This window comes from Hirundo rustica, chromosome 27 (genome assembly GCF_015227805.2).
Source record: "Hirundo rustica isolate bHirRus1 chromosome 27, bHirRus1.pri.v3, whole genome shotgun sequence".
NCBI classification, from domain to species: domain Eukaryota; kingdom Metazoa; phylum Chordata; class Aves; order Passeriformes; family Hirundinidae; genus Hirundo; species Hirundo rustica.
The window spans coordinates 2,010,300-2,026,585 of NC_053476.1; the positions used below are offsets into that span (position 1 = coordinate 2,010,300).

Below are 16,286 nucleotides of genomic sequence, written 5' to 3' on the forward strand. Positions count from 1 at the left end.
TGAGCCCCTTGCTCACCCACCATGTGAATGTGTTTATTCAGCTGTGGGCTGGACATTTTGTCCAGAAGGATCCTGGGGGAGACAGTATCAGAAGTTTCTGAAGTCCAAAAATATTGTATCAACTGCCTTCCCTTGATTAAGCAGGTGGGTTACCTTGTCATAAAAGGAAACCAGATCTGACAAGCAGGCTTTCCCTCTCATAAAGCTGTGCTGGCTGTGACTTTGGATGTTCTTGTCTCATGTGCACTTGTGCGCAGCTGGGACTGTGTGAATACACATAGGTGCAAAAACTTTTGTGCATTATTCCTTTCTGACGCTCATGAGTGTGTGTGTGTCCCTCCTCATGAGTGATTGCTGTACTTACAGCAGTGACATTCCCCACTGCTCTGCCAATACGTTCCACAGAGCACCCAGAGGCTGAAGGAACTCCAGTGTAGCTGAGCAATAACAAAAGGAACCTGGCAGAGAATTATCCCCACCACAGTCTTCTCTGTCTTCAATCCTCCTTTTCCTGTGCTTCAAAGCTCACACTCTGCTGATGATGATTCCTGGACCAAATTAGGATGTTTTTATGCCAATTTGGATTCTTAGTTTAATTCGCTGTAAACAATATTGGGAATGCCTAAACATGGCTTGCAGTCTCCATTCCCTGATTCTCCAGGCTAGGACACAGCTCTCCCAAGATCTAGGGACTTCAAAAGGATGAGGCTTGCTTTATGGATGGCAGAAAGGTGAAGAAGTCCTTCCAGCTTCATCCAGGCTACGCTCAAGTGAGTTTACTTGCCCTGCGGTGCCAGTGCTGTCTGGTGTGAGACACATCTCTGCCTCATGTTCAAGCTAATGCCAAATGTGCCAGTGCAGTCCATCGGCCTGATGCTATGCCAGGCAGAGGCTGAGACCTCAGATTCAATATGTTCTGATCTAAAGGACCATGGTATAGGGAAAAGAAAGTCCTCAATGGGTGTTCATCCTCACTTTTTATTGAGCCATGAAGGGGAGAGGAAGATGGAGTAGAAACCATGGTTGGACGCATCGGTCGTTATCTGCATTCCAAATCCCATTATTCTGCAGAGGAAATTATGTTCAGGACTCTCACACAACAACCCCAGTGCAACACTGGCGATACTGACAGGAACACCTTTCCACAGGTGATCATGGGGCTGCTATCTTTCTGGCCATTTGCGGGCAAAGACACATCAAGACAAGGCTTGATGGTCTCTGGAAGCAGAGCAGCCAGCGGATGTCTTCCTCAGCTCCAAGAGATTGTACCCTCAATAGTACCCCTCCATGGTGTCCCAGAATTCCACTCCTCTATGAATGGAGAAGGGTCTCCTTATGCCCTCCTCTACCCCCTTCCATGACTAAGAAACACATTTCTCCTTTAGCATTCAGAAGTACAACCAGGGGAAGGACCACACAGATGCCAAACTTGAATGCAGCAGAACTTTAATGAAATGAAAGAAGGAAACAAAGCCACTGAAAGCAGAGGTCAGCAGCACAGGCGGCACCAAGGGCAGCAGAGAGTTTGCAATCCCTGGCTCTGGAATAGTTCCTGCAAAATATTTGTCTACCTGTCCCACAAAGGGGAGAAACCAAATGGTCCCTACCGAGCTGGCCTTTGGGGAACATTGCAGCACACATGAAAAAATGCAAACAGTGAAAAGGGAGAGAAAGACGGTCAGCTATCGTGCAAACAGGACCCAAAACCTAGATCCTCTGCCCAACACCATGTCCAGAGTTCCTCAAGATGTCTCGTTGGGGTTTTCCCAGCATCGTTAGCAGGGACGACATCTGTTGCCACCGTAGCGCCTGGTGATGCAGGAGATGTCAAAGCCCCCAGAGTTGATGGGCACTCCGTCACAGCTGAGGATGTTGCCAACAGCAGCAGAGGTGGAGGATCCCACCACGGTGTTCTGTGGAAAGGAGCTGAGGATGGGGCCAGGCAGGGTCACCAGCACAGCAGGCGGCTCAATGACAACGGTGGAGTTCTGGCACTGCCTGACACAGGGCTCATTGCAGCTGTTGGCCAGCGGGGTGGGGCCGCAGGGCTGGCAGGGACGGCACTGGGTGTTGCAGGACATGTCTTGGGGCTGTAGGTGCACCTGGCAGAGAGAGAAGAGAGGAAACAGAGCACAAGGCTGGGTAGGTGGGTGAGGAGCAGCCTGGTTACCCCGTCACAAAAGAACCAAGGCTATCATGAGTGGGAAGCTGGAGACTGAGCCAGGAGCCCTACAAAGAGCAGCCTGACTCAAGAAGTTCACTCCCCGGGCACAAAGCAAAAGGCACCACAGTCACCAGCCTCTCTCTATGCCAACCTCCTCCCCGCTTTCTTCTCTTGTGACCAGATGCTCCAATCCCCAAATATGAGAAAGCCAACATCAGTTGAGATGTCCACCAAGTGGAGATCTCTCTTTGGAAGAGAAAGAGAAAGGGCTTCAGACTCACCTGGTTCCCAAGTTGAAGGAAGCAAGAGAAGTGGATGAGAGAGCAGAGACTTGGGCTGCCTTTTATACCTGCCTTTCACTGCCGCAGGACCAGGGGCAGCCTTTGCAGAGGTAACAATTTCCCAGCAAGCTCATCTTGAATGCAAACCAGCACACCTAATGATATGGGCTGTGCTTTCATTTCCTGCACTGCTGCCTTTTCATTTCCAGGTTTGTTCCATGCCCGTTCCCCAATGAAGGCTTCTTCTGATCCCTGGGATTAAAGGCCCCAGGATTTCTAAGGCAGGAATGTAGCAGTGCAGGCAGAAGATTCAGATTATGTACTGCATGGGACCAGACCAGGCAAGTGATACTATCCTGATCACTCTTCTGGGGTTGTTTGAAGTGTTGTTTTCAGGAAGAAGCTGAAGCACTCATAAAATCATAGAATCATATAATCATAGAATGGCTTGGTCTGGATGGAACTCCTTCATGAAGAGAAACAGTGACACTCACTAGACAAGGTTGTTCCAAGCCCCATCCAAGCTGGCCTTGAACACTTCCAGGGATGCAGCAGCCACAGCTTCTATGAGAAGTTCCATTCCCTCACCATTCTTTGAGAAAGGAATTTGTTCCTAACATCTAATCTACATCTTTCCTCTTTTAGTTTAAACCATTCCACTTTGTCCTATCAGTATCTGCTTGTGTAAAAAGTCGGCATCCATCTTTTTTGTAAGCCCCATTCACAAACTGACAGGCCTCAATGAGGTCTCCTCAAAGCCTTTGTTTCTCTGTGCAGAACAACCCCAACTCTCTCAGCCTGTCTTCATAGGAGAGTTGGTCCAGCCCTCTGAGCATCTGAGGCCTCCTTCGAACCTGATCTAACAGATCCATGTCTTTCTTGTGCTTAAGACTGCATTCTGAACCCAGGTGGGGGGGGTCTCATAAGATCAGAGTAGATGAGGAGAATCACTGCCCTCAACCTGCCAGTGATGCCTTTTGTGATGCAGCCAAGGATGCCGTTGGCTTTCTGAGATGCAAACTCAAACTGTTGGCTCAGGTTTTCATCCACCAGAGCTCCCAAGTCCTTCTTCACAGGCCTGGTCTCAATGAATTCATCTCCCACTCTGTACTCATGTCTGAGATTTCCCAATGCAGGTACTGCACCCTGAACTTGAACTTGTTAAACTTGATGAAGCTCTCATGGGCCCATTTCTCAAGTTTCTCCAGGTCTGCCTGAAAGGAAATCTCCTTCCGTGGTGTCAGCTGCACTGCTTAGCTTTGTGTCATCTGCAAACATGCCAAGGGGGACAGTCGATCTAATATCCCTGTCATTGAAAAAGATACTAAAAAACACCAGCCCCAAGACAGAGCCTTGAGATATGTCCCTCTTCCCCCACTTCCATGTGGTCATAGCCACAGACCAAAGCTGTGTCCATCTAGCCATTTTCATATTCACAATTGTACACCCTTCAAACCCATGTGTATTTGGTTTGCATGGCTCAGTTTTGGCAACGAGAGGGCTACAGGGGTGACTTCTGTGAGAAGCTGCTGGAAGCTTCCTCAGTGTCCAGCAGAGCCAAAGCCAGCTGGCTCCAGGGCAGACCCACCACTGGCTAAGGCTGAGCCCATCAGAGATGGAAGTGACGCCTCAGGAACAACACGTTAAAGAAGGAAAAAGTTATTGCACAGGTGGAGTTGTGGCCAGAGAAGAGCAGAGTGAGATTAAGTGAGAGAAACAGCTCTGCAGACACCAAAATCAGTGGAGAAGGAGGAGCAGGAGCTAAGGCTCCAAAGCTGAGATTCCTCTGCAGCCCATGGTGAAGACCATGGTGAGGCAGCTGTGCCCCTGCAGCCCACAGAGGGCATGGGGACACAGAGATGCACCTGCAGCCTCTGGAGGAGCCAACACCAGAGAGCCTGAGAGCAGGCCATGACCCTGAGGGAAGCCTGTAGCAGAGCCCCTGCAGGGACCTGTGGAGAGAGGAGCCCGTGCTGGAGCAAGCTTGCCGGAATGACTTGTGACCCTGTGCGGGTTACATGTAGCAGTTCATGGGGAACCATAGCCTGTGGGAAGGACTCATTTTGGAGAAGATCACAGGGAATTTCTCCCATGGGAGGGACCCCACCCTGGAGCAGGTGAAGGACTCCCAGTCCTCTCCCTGAGCAACAGCAGGAACAACCTGTGAAGAATTGACCATGAGCCCCATTCCAGTCTCCCTGCTCTGCTGGAGGGAGGAGGTAAAGCTGGGAAGGAAAGGGAGGTAGGGGGAAGATGTTTGTTTTTGGGGGTTCTTTTTTTTAAAAATAAGACATTTTACTTTTCATTGTCCTTCTCTGATTTTGTTGGTAATAAATTCAGTTAATATGCCTTAGTTGAGTCTGTTTTATCTGTGTCAGTATTTGGTGAGAGATCTCTTCTGGTCCTTATCTCAACACATGAATCATTTTTATATTTTCTCTCCCCTGCACACTTGTAGAGGAGAGTGATAGAGTGGCTTTGGTGGGTGCCTGACATCCAGCTAGGGTCAACCCACTACACTGTCTCTCCAATTTGGAGATAAGGATGTTGCATGGACTAAGTTGAAAGCCTGACCGAAGTTGAGGTAGATGACACTGGCCAGTCTTCCCTTGCTGACTGCTTCAGTCACTCCATCATTGAAGGCCACCAGATGGCTCAGACATGACTTGTCCTAGGAGAAGACTCACTGGCTGTTTTGGATCACCTCTGTGTCCTGAATATGACTTACAGTTGCATCCATGAGGATCTGCTCCACGATCTCCCCAAGCACAGAGGTGAAGTTTACCAGTCTGTGATTCCCTGGGTCTTTTGTATTGTCTCTTTAAAAATCCAGTCTGCTGCTGGATGCCCAAGGAATCCTGTGCATGAGGATGGGCCACGTTTTCCCTATCCCTCCCTTCTCAGCTCACCCTGATGGTCATTTGTTGTTATCTCCCCATGTGTGTGCTTTGGGCTGCAGCGTCTGACCCCATGCTACCTAACTCTGCCCTCAGGAAAAACTTCTGGCTTGTTTTGACTTGTCCACTCTCTGAGCAGTCTGTGAGTACACAAACAATGCCATGAGCTTGCCTGGGGCCTTGCCCTTCCCCACAAGGCCCCAGCCCTGCTGCAGCTGTCTCCTGGTGTCCCCAGCAGAGTTCACAGTAGGGTGTGTTCCTACATGTGTTCATGTCTTTGGTGCTCTTGTGTGCAACCAGACTTGTGTGAAGGTATCACAGGTGCATAATTGGCAGGTGTATATGAACACGTCCGTTTGTGTCTCTCCTCACAAGTAGACTGTGTTGTTTATGACAGGGATACTCTCGACAGCTCTGTTCACAAGCTCTGCAAAGCAGCAGGAGCTCAAATGCAGCCGAAAGCCTTCTAGAAATCTCTCCAAAAAGAAGTACTGTAACCCATTTCCTGAACCCTCCTTCTTCTGATCCTCCAAAGTTCATATTGCACTGACGATGCCAAGCCCCAACAAGGACTATCAGTTTAGATCCTTTATTTAGTTCAGTGTAACAGGACTGGGACTGCCTCAGCATAAGGGACGGTCCCCCTCTGCCTGCCTCGCCAGGTCAGGACACAGCTGCTAGAGAGTTCAAAAGGATGGGGTTTGCTTTATCCTGGAGAAAGAATAAGGAATCCTACTTGCTGTCCTTGTTCAGGCCATGTCCAAATGGATCTGCTTCCAGCTATGGGACACAGCTTTCCTTCATGCCAAAGCCAATGTCAAATGTATTTGTCCAGCTCATCAATCTGGTGCTGTGTCAGGCTGAGATCTTGGCCCAAACAGGTACCGAATTAAAGAATCACAGTAGGTGTTATTGGTGTGCACTGGGCTGGAAGGACAGAGTCACTGTGTGTTGCACGGGGAAAGCAAATAAACAGGGCTATTGGGCAGGTGGGCACCAGTGCAGGATGCCTCAGCAGTCGTTCTGTGGTGCCAATGTCACAACGTCCCCAGGTAGGAGTGGTGCTTGTGCCCTGGGTCTGCCTGTGGAGCAGACAGAGAGTGGGGCACTCCAAGGGTGCCAGGCAGAGCAAGCAGCTGGATTGCCCTGAGCCTGAGCAGAGTTGCTCCATCTGTGGTTAGGAGTGACAAGGTACCACTGAGCACTGATGGGTCTGTGGGCATCCATTACTGTCCATGGACTGCCCTGGCCCATGAGGGTTCACGGGGACTCCAGTGTGAGACCCAGCATGGTTAATCCCAGCACTGACCTTGAATGATGCCAGGCCTGCATGTCTGCCAAAACCTGGGCCCTGCCACAGGCCTTATGTGTGGTGATAGGGCTGCAATGAGGAACAGATCCCAGCTGCCCATGCCCTTTTGTGCTGACCATGGACTGAGACTGGGCAGCGGAGTGAAGATGGAGATGAGGCCATGGGCCAGCTCTGAGGCTATTCCACACAAACACACTCCTGACATCCTTTGGGAACATTTTCTGTCTCCCTCAGCATAGCACTGACCAGAGAAAGGGTGCTGCGTTCCCATGATCCTGTAGGTTGGCTTGCCTCCAGGACCTCCCACAGAATTCTAGTGGTTACATGAAGACAGCAGAGGTTTTTGCAGGAGGTTGTTGGGGGTATATCTGGGTAGAGACACGGAAGGAAAAGGGCTGATCACCCTGAGGTAGCTGGGGAAGTTTTGCATCCTGTCCCAGGATTGTTCCCCATATAGGACCCTGTACAATATATCCCAACCTCACATTTTTATGGATGAAGGATCTCACTACATTGTCACCTTATCCCCTGCCAGGATCAACACCGTTCTACCCCAGCAGCTTGCAAGGGCATACGTGGAGGGAAGGACCAACTTGAGACCCAGCCTGAGATGCAAAAATCTTTATTGAGTTTAAAGAGGGAATCAAGGTTGCTACAAGCACAGGCCCTCAGTGCAGGGATCTGGAGGGATAAGCAAGACCCTTCATCCCTTGGCCATGGTGAAGTCCATGCAGGGCACCCATCTGCCTTGCCTTTAGAGTGAAGGCTGACTTGGAGGAGCCTTGCAGCTGAGGGGAGCAGAAGGACACAATGAAACAAGGAGATATGTAGGAAATACATAGGGCATGCTTTCGAAGTGCCTGAGCTGGGCCCTTCCATCCAGCATTTTCAGGAGGAATTAAAGATGGTCAGTTCCTCTCAAAGAAATGACCTGAAGACTCTTCCTTTTTCCAGCACCATGCCTGGAGATCCTGGGGCACTTCCCAAGACCTATACATGCCCCGCACCATTAGCAGGGGAGGCCCCTCCTTCCACCGTAGCGCCTGGTGATGCAGGAGAGGTCAAAGCCCCCAGAGTTGATGGGCACTCCGTCACAGCTGAGGATGTTGCCAACAGCAGCAGAGGTGGAGGATCCCACCACGGTATTCTGTGGGAAGGAGCTGAGGATGGGGCCGGGCAGGGTCACCAGCACAGCAGGCGGCTCAATGACAACGGTGGAGTCCTGGCACTGCCTGACACAGGGCTCATTGCAGCTGTTGGCCAGCGGGGTGGGGCCGCAGGGCTGGCAGGGACGGCACTGGGTGTTGCAGGACATGTCTTGGGGCTGTAGGTGCACCTGGCTGAGAGAGAAGAGAGGAAACAGAGCACAAGGCTGGGTAGGTGGGTGAGGAGCAGCCTGGTTACCCCGTCACAAAAGAACCAAGGCTATCATGAGTGGGAAGCTGGAGACTGAGCCAGGAGCCCTACAAAGAGCAGCCTGACTCAGGAAGTTCTCTCCCCGGGCACAAAGCAAAAGGCACCACAGTCACCAGCCTCTCTCTATGCCAGCCTCCTCCCCGCTTTCTTCTCTTGTGACCAGATGCTCCAATCCCCAAATATGAGAAAGCCAACATCAGTTGAGATGTCCACCAAGTGGAGATCTCTCTTTGGAAGAGAAAGAGAAAGGGCTTCAGACTCACCTGGTTCCCAAGTTGAAGGAAGCAAGAGAAGTGGATGAGAGAGCAGAGACTTTGGGCTGCCTTTTATACCTGCCTTTCACTGCCGCAGGACCAGGGGCAGCCTTTGCAGAGGTAACAATTTCCCAGCAAGCTCATCTTGAATGCAAACCAGCACACCTAATGATATGGGCTGTGCTTTCATTTCCTGCACTGCTGTCTTTTCATTTCCAGGTTTGTTCCATGCCCGTTCCCCAATGAAGGCTTCTTCTGATCCCTGGGATTAAAGGCCCCAGGATTTCTAAGGCAGGAATGCAGCAGTGCAGGCAGAAGATTCAGATTATGTACTGCATGGGACCAGACCAGGCAAGGGACATTACAGTCTGTATAACTCTGGTGGGGCTGTTTGAGTTCCAGCAATCCTCAGCTGGCTGTCCAAGGACTCTGTGCATGAGGATATGTCCTATCCTTCTCCTTCCCTCCCTATAGTCACTTCTTACCTCCCCATGTCCATTGACTCTGTGACTGCTTTTTGCCCCAACCTACCTAACTCTGCTATCCGGAGAACATTCTAGCTTGTTTTAACTCATCCCCTCTTTTGTAACACATAAAATGTCATGGGCTTGTCCTTCCTCATAATGCTCCAACCCTGTTGCAGTTGTCCACAAGTGTCCTCAACAGAGTCCACAATGTGTTGTGCTCCTACAACCTCGACTTCTACAGGATAGGGGTGGGCCTATGTAATCCTCATGAAGCTCTAGAATGCCAAGTGTGAGGTCCTGAATTTGGGTTGGGGCATTCCTAAGGATGGACACAGACTGGGTAAGGAGTAAACTGAGAGCAGCCCAGCCAAGAAGGACTTGGGTGTCCTGGTGAATGAGAGGCTGGACATGACCTGCAGTGTTCACATGCAGCCCTGGAATTGTATCCCAGAATTGTATGGAATCAAAAGAAGAGTGACTACCAGGTATAGAGAAGCGGTTCTCCCCCAATACTCTGCCCTTGTGAGACCCCAGCTGGAGTGCTGTGTCCAGTTCTGGGGCCCCCAATGGGAACGTGCTGAAGCAGGTCCAGAAGAGGCCATGAAGATGCTCAGAGGGCTGCAGCCCTTCTGCAGGGCTGGAAGAGATGAATGTGTTTAATCTGAAGATGATTCTAGGATACCTTACATCACATTCCAGTGCCCAAAGAGGATCCAAGAGTGATGAAGAGGGACTTTTTTACAAGAGAGACAGGACAAGGGTGAATGGCTTCCCACTGAAACAGGATAGATTCATACTTATTACTAAGAAAAAATTCTTCCCTCTGAGGGTGGTGAGGCTCTTGGACAGGTTGTCCAGAGAAGCTCTGTCTGCCTCATCCCTGGAAGTGGATGCTGTGCTGCTGTGAAGCACATACTCATGTTACTTTCACAGTTGCTTTTAGATCCAGGGATTTTGATGATGAAAATGGTCTAAGAAACCTGACTTGGGGCAGATCTATTGGAGACTATACCATAAACAAGCCAAACCATCCTTGTCCATGTTCTCTGCTTAAAATAACACTGGGATTCTCAGAGCAAGTAGCCTACTGGCTCTTCTTTTGGTTTCACCTCCACGGGCCTCTACTGATGGCCACAGCTGGAGAATGAGGCCTTTGGTAGAAGGCACAATTGCTCTAATGGTTTTGCCACTGTGGCCACAGAACCCCAAGATGGGAAGGGCTCTTCCTGACCCTGCATCAACAAGTGGAAAACAGCCATCAGCCAGACTCTGGACAAGATTCTTCCTGTACTTGTCCACTGCCAGAGAGTGGTCGCACTCTTTTTCATGTCCCTCCTTTTCAGGGAAATCACCAGTGCTTGAGGGAGCTCCCATGTTCTCTACTCTATGGCGGTTTCTCTGTCCAATTGCTGGTAACACCTTAATGATCTCTTTTTGTCCTGTGAGCTAAAGGAAGGGTTCTGGGGACCTATTTTCAGGCAACCCCACTACAGCATTTCTTATGGAAACTCAGCTCAAGGGTGATGATCTCACCCTTTGAATTGGAATCTGTTGCTCATGATGTATCATCCCCTTCACCTGAGAATTCTCAGGGTACTCATTGTTTTTTCTGCTGCTGTTCCAGGATAGCCTTCCTCTCCCAGGTGACACGGGACTGCTCTGACAGCCCTGTGTAAGGCTTTGCATGCCCCTGTTTATCTCAGAGGGCTCTATCCCATGTTGATGAGGAACTCACAGCAGGTCTCAGAGTCCTGCACTCTGCTGTTTCTTGGATTTCTTGGACATTTTCAGTTCTGCTTTTTGTTGCTTTCAAGGACTGCAGAGAGCTTCAACACTCCAAATATAGAGTTCTCTCCAAAATGCATCATTCCAACGAAGAAATGACAAGCAGTGATGTCTGCCTGAGGATAAATCCAGTCTCAGACTCTTTCTTCTGTCCCAGGCATTTTCCCAAATGCCACTGAAAAAGAGCACAGCTGACAAAAAGTTGGGAATCAGCCTGTGCTTTGGGCAATGGTGCCTGGGCCTGAAGTGCCAAGCACCCAGGTGGATGCAGGAGGTCTGTGAATCTCCTCCAGAAGTGCCATTGCTTCTAGAAGAGAGAAGCAGATGTTCAGCTCAGACCCAGTCATCTCCCTTGGAGACCTCTACACTCTCTACACAGGTGAAATTAATCCCACACTTTCCATGAAAGGTGTGTCTACCATGTTGATGCCTCCTCATTATGAAGTGGTTACGTGGACTATCTTCACTGTCAGTGTGCAAAAAGAAAAGCTTTGAGAACATGATTAATCTGTTCTGAAATGAAAATTGGGAGGGGAAAAGCAAGTGCTGTTTGGAAGTGCTAATATTCTCCCAATGAGTGTAAAGAGAGACTTGCTTCTCAGCCAGCCTTCCACAGCTCTGCACTTTGAATGCTTTGCCAATCACATTAAAGTTTTTCCACAACAAAGCCCCAAATGGGTGGAACAATGTAGTGCTAAAAATGATGTGGGGTTTTAGATGTGGAAATGCCCTGACACATCTAGTATGAAGCACAACATTTAGCATAATTTTAATTAAAAATAAAAGAGTAAATTCACATACTAAGGAGAGGAAAGAAGAGGAATTATGCAAATTTTGTTTGCAATCTTATGCTAGGAATAATGGCTATAGGTAAAGATATCAGACACTGCCAAATTTTATCTTGAATCAGAGTATAAATTGATGAAATAGCCACAAGAATGTGGCATAGATACATCACAAAACATCAGACTAAAGGGAGAAGCATGTCTACGTCCTAAAGCAGAGTTTCCTAAAGTTGCTGGGATTTCTTCAGGAGATTCAGACAAACCCTGACAAAATGAAGCACTTGGCAAACTGGGGTAGAAACCTGTGGGAGTACCACTCCTCCAGCTCTGTTACAGAACCATTCATGGATGGGGTTTGTGACCCTTTCCAAGCACAGCACTTTAAAGGACTGAGAGGCATTCTGAATTCACTGGGAATGAACAGAGGGTGGTGAGAGCAGCAGAACTGAGGCTCAGCCCAGCCACAGATGGCTGTAAGGTGATATGAGCTCACTGGGGCATTGGTGGCTTCTCACTGCCTGGGATGCCCACACAGACCTACGCTTCGGTGGGGATTTCAGCAGGGCAGAAGTCATGGGAGGGTGGGGATGAATCTATTTGTTCAGTTGATGCCCTGTGAAAAGTCACTTCACTTTTTCCGGAAAGCCCGTCCCAGAGCGAGCTTCACCTCCTTATTTCTGAGTGTGTAAATGAAGGGGTTCAACAAAGGTGTTACCATTGTGTTAAAGGTATTCACAATTTTGTTCAGATCCAGGGAGTTCTGGGCTGATGGCTTGACATACAGGAACATGGTGGAGCCATACCAGATCGTGACAACACTGAGATGGGCAGAGCATGTGGAAAAGGCCTTTTTTCGGCCATGGGCTGACTGGATCCGCAGGATGGAAGAGATGATGTACATGTAGGACACCAGGGTGACCACACAGGAGGCCACAACAACAATTATGGAAACGAGGAAGGTTGCCAGCTCCACAGGCCATGTATCACTGCAGGAGAGGGCAAGGCAGGAATCTATATCACATAGAAAATGATTGATGACATCTGGCCCACAGAAAGTCAGCCTAGATGTCAGAAAGGCCAGCAGGGAAATGGCCAAAAAGCCTCCCAGCCAGGAGCTGAGTGCCAGCCGAACAGAGAGGACACTGTTCATGAGGGAGCTGTACCTCAGGGGGTAGCATATGGCTAAGTAGCGGTCATAAGCCATGACAGACAGGAGAAAACACTCAGTGGAGCCTAGAGAGAGAAGAAAGAACAACTGGAGGATGCAGACACTGAAGGAGATGGTCTGGCTAGTCCCCAGCATGACTCCTATGGCTTTGGGAACAACACCTGTAGTGTACCAGATCTCCAGAAAGGAGAGATTACAGAGGAAAAAGTACATTGGGGTATGCAGGTTGCTGCTTCTCCACACAAGGGCTATGATGGATGCATTGCCTATTACTGTCAGGGTGTACATCAGTGTAAATATCACTACAAAGGAGACCCGGAATTGCCAAGTGCCCGGGAAGCCAAGAAGGATGAATTCTTCCACTCTTGTCCCATTTGCCGTGTCCTTCCAAGTGTTGAGGTCCGTCTGTGAAGAAAGAAAAGTTTCGGTGAAAATTTCCATACTGTTTCTGGTCCTTCAGATGCTACCAAAAACCAACAACAACAACAAACAAACAAAACCCACACACCACACCATCCCCCAAAATACAACTGATGTACAGCATGGGAAAATGGTATTTATCCTATACTAAAATTGTCAGAGAACTCCTCCCCTGATGAAACATGTTTGGACAACTAGATCTAACCCTGAAAATCAGGTGTACCCCAACAAACGAACACTTGGAGAAGTATTTATCAGATTGTGCACCTCCTTTACAGCATGGGGAATGTGGTCACTTCTGTGAGATGAAAATCCCACTTAGGAAACTATGGAAAACAGGCTGAAGCACTCTAGCTATGGGAAAAGCTGTTACAGGTAGGAAGGGAATAGCATAACCTGTAGTCTCCAAGGCAGACTATATAAGGTGTGATGCTAGCACACACAACTGAGGAATACAAATACTGTCATGATAATGTGATGCTGCAAGAGATTTTTCCGCTTCTTCTATGCCAGTTTATTACAAGGGATTGAGACTGAGCTGTAACCACACAGGGCAGCAGGCTAGTATGACAGTAACTACTCAAGGTCTCCTATGCATGCTTTCTTCCAAGCCTCAGAACAGGACATTTTTGCAAATACCTCCATTTCCTTCACTGATGTCTGCTTCTCACCTAGCTGCTAGGGGTACTATTCATCTCTTTGCAAATTTGCCATCTCAGAGTCAGAGGAAGGATTTCTGCTGACCAAGGTGAAATATCTAGGGAGAAATATTCCTATCCAGCTCCTCAGCTTACCCCATTTCTTTCTTCACAGACAGAGAAAAAGCATAAGGGAGACATGGCTCATTTTGTCTTCTAAACATGGCTAAAAGCCCTCTAGAAGTGCCAGGTTGTATCTGAGGTCTAAGGCAGGGGTCCAGTAAGCACCTGGATGTTAAACATCTCAGCTTGAGCAGAGATATTCAGCCTCAGCAACTGAAGGCAAAATCCTCCGAGTTGAATCCCATTAAAGGGATTCAGCTGAATCTCATTAAAGGGATTCAGCTCTGCTGAACTGTTCCTGAAGACAAGGGAGGACTGTTGATCAGTTCTCTAGAGAGAACATATCTTCAGGTGGGTGTGGAAGACAGATGGACTAAATCACTATCAGTATAATCTCTTTCTCTCCTCTCTTACTCAGCAATATATACCAGAAATCTCATGTACTTAAAGAGTAAAGAAATCTCCCTTAAATCAGCTCTCCTAAAACATGCAAGTCATTGGAAGTCTGTGCTATATGTCTTGGTCAGGTTTCACTCACCAGATTTGCAGGTGGAAATGATCCAAATGACATTTTTTCATGCACCATCCTCCCAAGGTAGCCATGGTTCCCTTGGCTAATGGAGAGCATTGGAAAGAGGTAGATTTATTGGGGAGAACTCTGGATTCAGGTGAAGGTGTGTGGATGAGCAGGTCTCCCCTTGCTGACTCACTTCAAACTGATGGCAACAGCCTGACCTGGTTTCCTCTCCATCCAGTAGGATCTGACAGCTTCCAATCCTGATCTTTTCCCTCTCACAGCCAACACTGTAATTCCACTAAAAGGAGCTTTGTGTGCACACACACAAAGTGCAAACTCTCTTCAGTTAAGCTTCATATAGTGAGATCATACACCAGAGAGTCGCCAGCATCATTAGCATAAGAACATCCCCACACCCACCTCATTAACACACTGAAGCTCCAGCTGGCCACACCTAAGAGACTGTTTTCTGTTTTCCCTCTGGTGTGCCCCAGGGAATTTTACCTCTGGGAAGACTTATGGGCTTGTCAGAGATGAATAGTACTCTCTCTTCACAGAGGCCAATTAAAGAACAGCAATGCAATTCCCTAGGTGGTTGCTAGGCTGGGTATTTGCCTCCTACCTGCAGCTGTGGTATGAGAATCTTGTCAGGAACTCAGCTGACATGGAGATGTCTGAAATAGTCATGTTCCAAGAGACTGGAAGTGTCAAATATTTGGTGCTGGATATTACAGTGGCTGTGAAACCTCCAGGGTGGGAAGTAACCAAAGGCAGCTATGGGCACATGAATACAGAGACTGTAAGGGATTCGCCTACCCCATTTCAGAGCCTCTAAATGCAGTTAAGTCCTCTGTCTTCAGCTTAACTGAGGTGAAGAACTAAGTAGAGATCTAAGTTCAAAATCAGACAAGAGATTATTACAGGGAAATTGATTTCCCCTGACTCCAGAAAGGTGTCTTCTATTGAGGTACTCATCTTTGCTCCATTCATCATCAGCTGAGAGAAACAGGCACTCTCAAGCCTTAGTTCAACCCTTACAAAAAATGATCTTTTAAAGATCAGGCAATGCAGGCCTTACAGACACCTACTTCTGCTGACATTCAAGAAAAACTAGACAGCTGGCTTAGACCACACATACACAAAAAACCCACACACTTCTCGTCCTCTAGACATCTTGAGTTAGATTCACCTCCAGAGAGAGTCTGTCTGCACTGTCCAGGACCACAGTACAGGTGTTGGACTTGACAGAGACATTTCCTGCAAGTCCTGTGTCCCAGGCTTCAGTGTGGTTGAGAGAACCACAGCGGTGGTTGATGTGGTGGCAATGCAGCTAATGGGGGGAAAGTTCTCATCTTGAGCCTATCTGCTGACCATGAAGCCAACTCCTCACTGTCTGTCTGTCCTATCCATGGAAATGAATGTGGTATTTAGCCATGGGATGGAGCGGTTGGAGCCCGTAGGTTCACTTGTGGTCACTTAATGAAGCAAGCCGTGCACACATGACCAGGTATGCAGGCCCTGCTGTAAGCTTGTCCTAGCTGGGAGTCCAGAGGCCACCACTGGTCAGCTGCAGGATTTGTGTCTCCAGGAAGATGATTCGTGCCATTTCCTGTGCACAGCTGCTTTGGGATGGGGTAAGTGCCCCGGGTGACCTGATGTCCCATCACTGACTGTGGGAAGAGTCTACGGAATCTGTTAGTTCTGGTGCTGAAGATGGGTTGTACTCCCCATCTGCAGGACATGCTCTGAGACCAAGGAGTCCTATCTGAGCAGAAATGTTGGAAGGCTGAGCCTGAACCCAGTTGTCTGTGGAAAAGTCAGGGATGTCTTCCTCAGCTCCAAGGGACAGTGCCCGAAAGGACCCTACTTATGTGTTTCCCATCCTCCCCTTCCTCTGGGAATAATCAATGGTCCACTTGTGTCCCCACCTTTTCCTCCACCACCCATAGCAATGTCTTTTGGTCACAGCAACTTGAGACAAGGACACCAAAAAAGGATTACATGGAGGCTGAGGGTGAAATGCAGAAAGCTTTATTGTCATTGAAGTGGGAAATGAGCT

General features: G+C 48.7%; 3 protein-coding genes across 5 annotated transcripts; all 3 read right to left on the reverse strand.

Moving 5' to 3' along the window:
- Nucleotides 1–1,775: 1,775 nt before the first annotated feature.
- Nucleotides 1,776–2,579, reverse strand: LOC120763750 (feather keratin Cos1-1/Cos1-3/Cos2-1-like). The gene is given in 3 exon segments (XM_040087295.1): nt 1,776–2,102; nt 2,446–2,541; nt 2,544–2,579. Coding segments are annotated over 3 exon segments (459 nt in total).
- Nucleotides 2,580–7,663: 5,084 nt separating this feature from the next.
- On the reverse strand, nt 7,664–8,378 carry LOC120763812 (feather keratin Cos1-1/Cos1-3/Cos2-1-like). Its single transcript, XM_040087379.1, has 2 exons — nt 8,334–8,378; nt 7,664–7,990 (listed from the first exon to the last, which is right to left on the reverse strand). Exon 2 carries the CDS (start codon nt 7,967–7,969, stop codon nt 7,664–7,666), a length of 306 nt encoding a protein of 101 aa, XP_039943313.1. The 5' UTR covers nt 7,970–7,990; nt 8,334–8,378.
- Nucleotides 8,379–11,907: 3,529 nt separating this feature from the next.
- LOC120763810 (olfactory receptor 6F1) lies at nt 11,908–14,532 on the reverse strand. Of its 3 annotated transcripts, none has more exons than XM_040087376.1 (3): nt 14,446–14,532; nt 14,249–14,324; nt 11,908–12,934 (listed from the first exon to the last, which is right to left on the reverse strand). In XM_040087376.1, exons 2-3 carry the CDS (start codon nt 14,294–14,296, stop codon nt 11,990–11,992), a joined length of 993 nt encoding a protein of 330 aa, XP_039943310.1. In that variant the 5' UTR covers nt 14,297–14,324; nt 14,446–14,532; the 3' UTR covers nt 11,908–11,989. The 3 variants fall into 3 exon arrangements, with proteins under 3 accessions (XP_039943310.1, XP_039943309.1, XP_039943311.1); XM_040087375.1 differs by having other exon boundaries at nt 14,421–14,492; XM_040087377.2 differs by lacking the exons at nt 14,249–14,324; nt 14,446–14,532 and adding an exon at nt 13,744–13,897.
- Between the last annotated feature and the right edge of the window lie 1,754 nt (nt 14,533–16,286).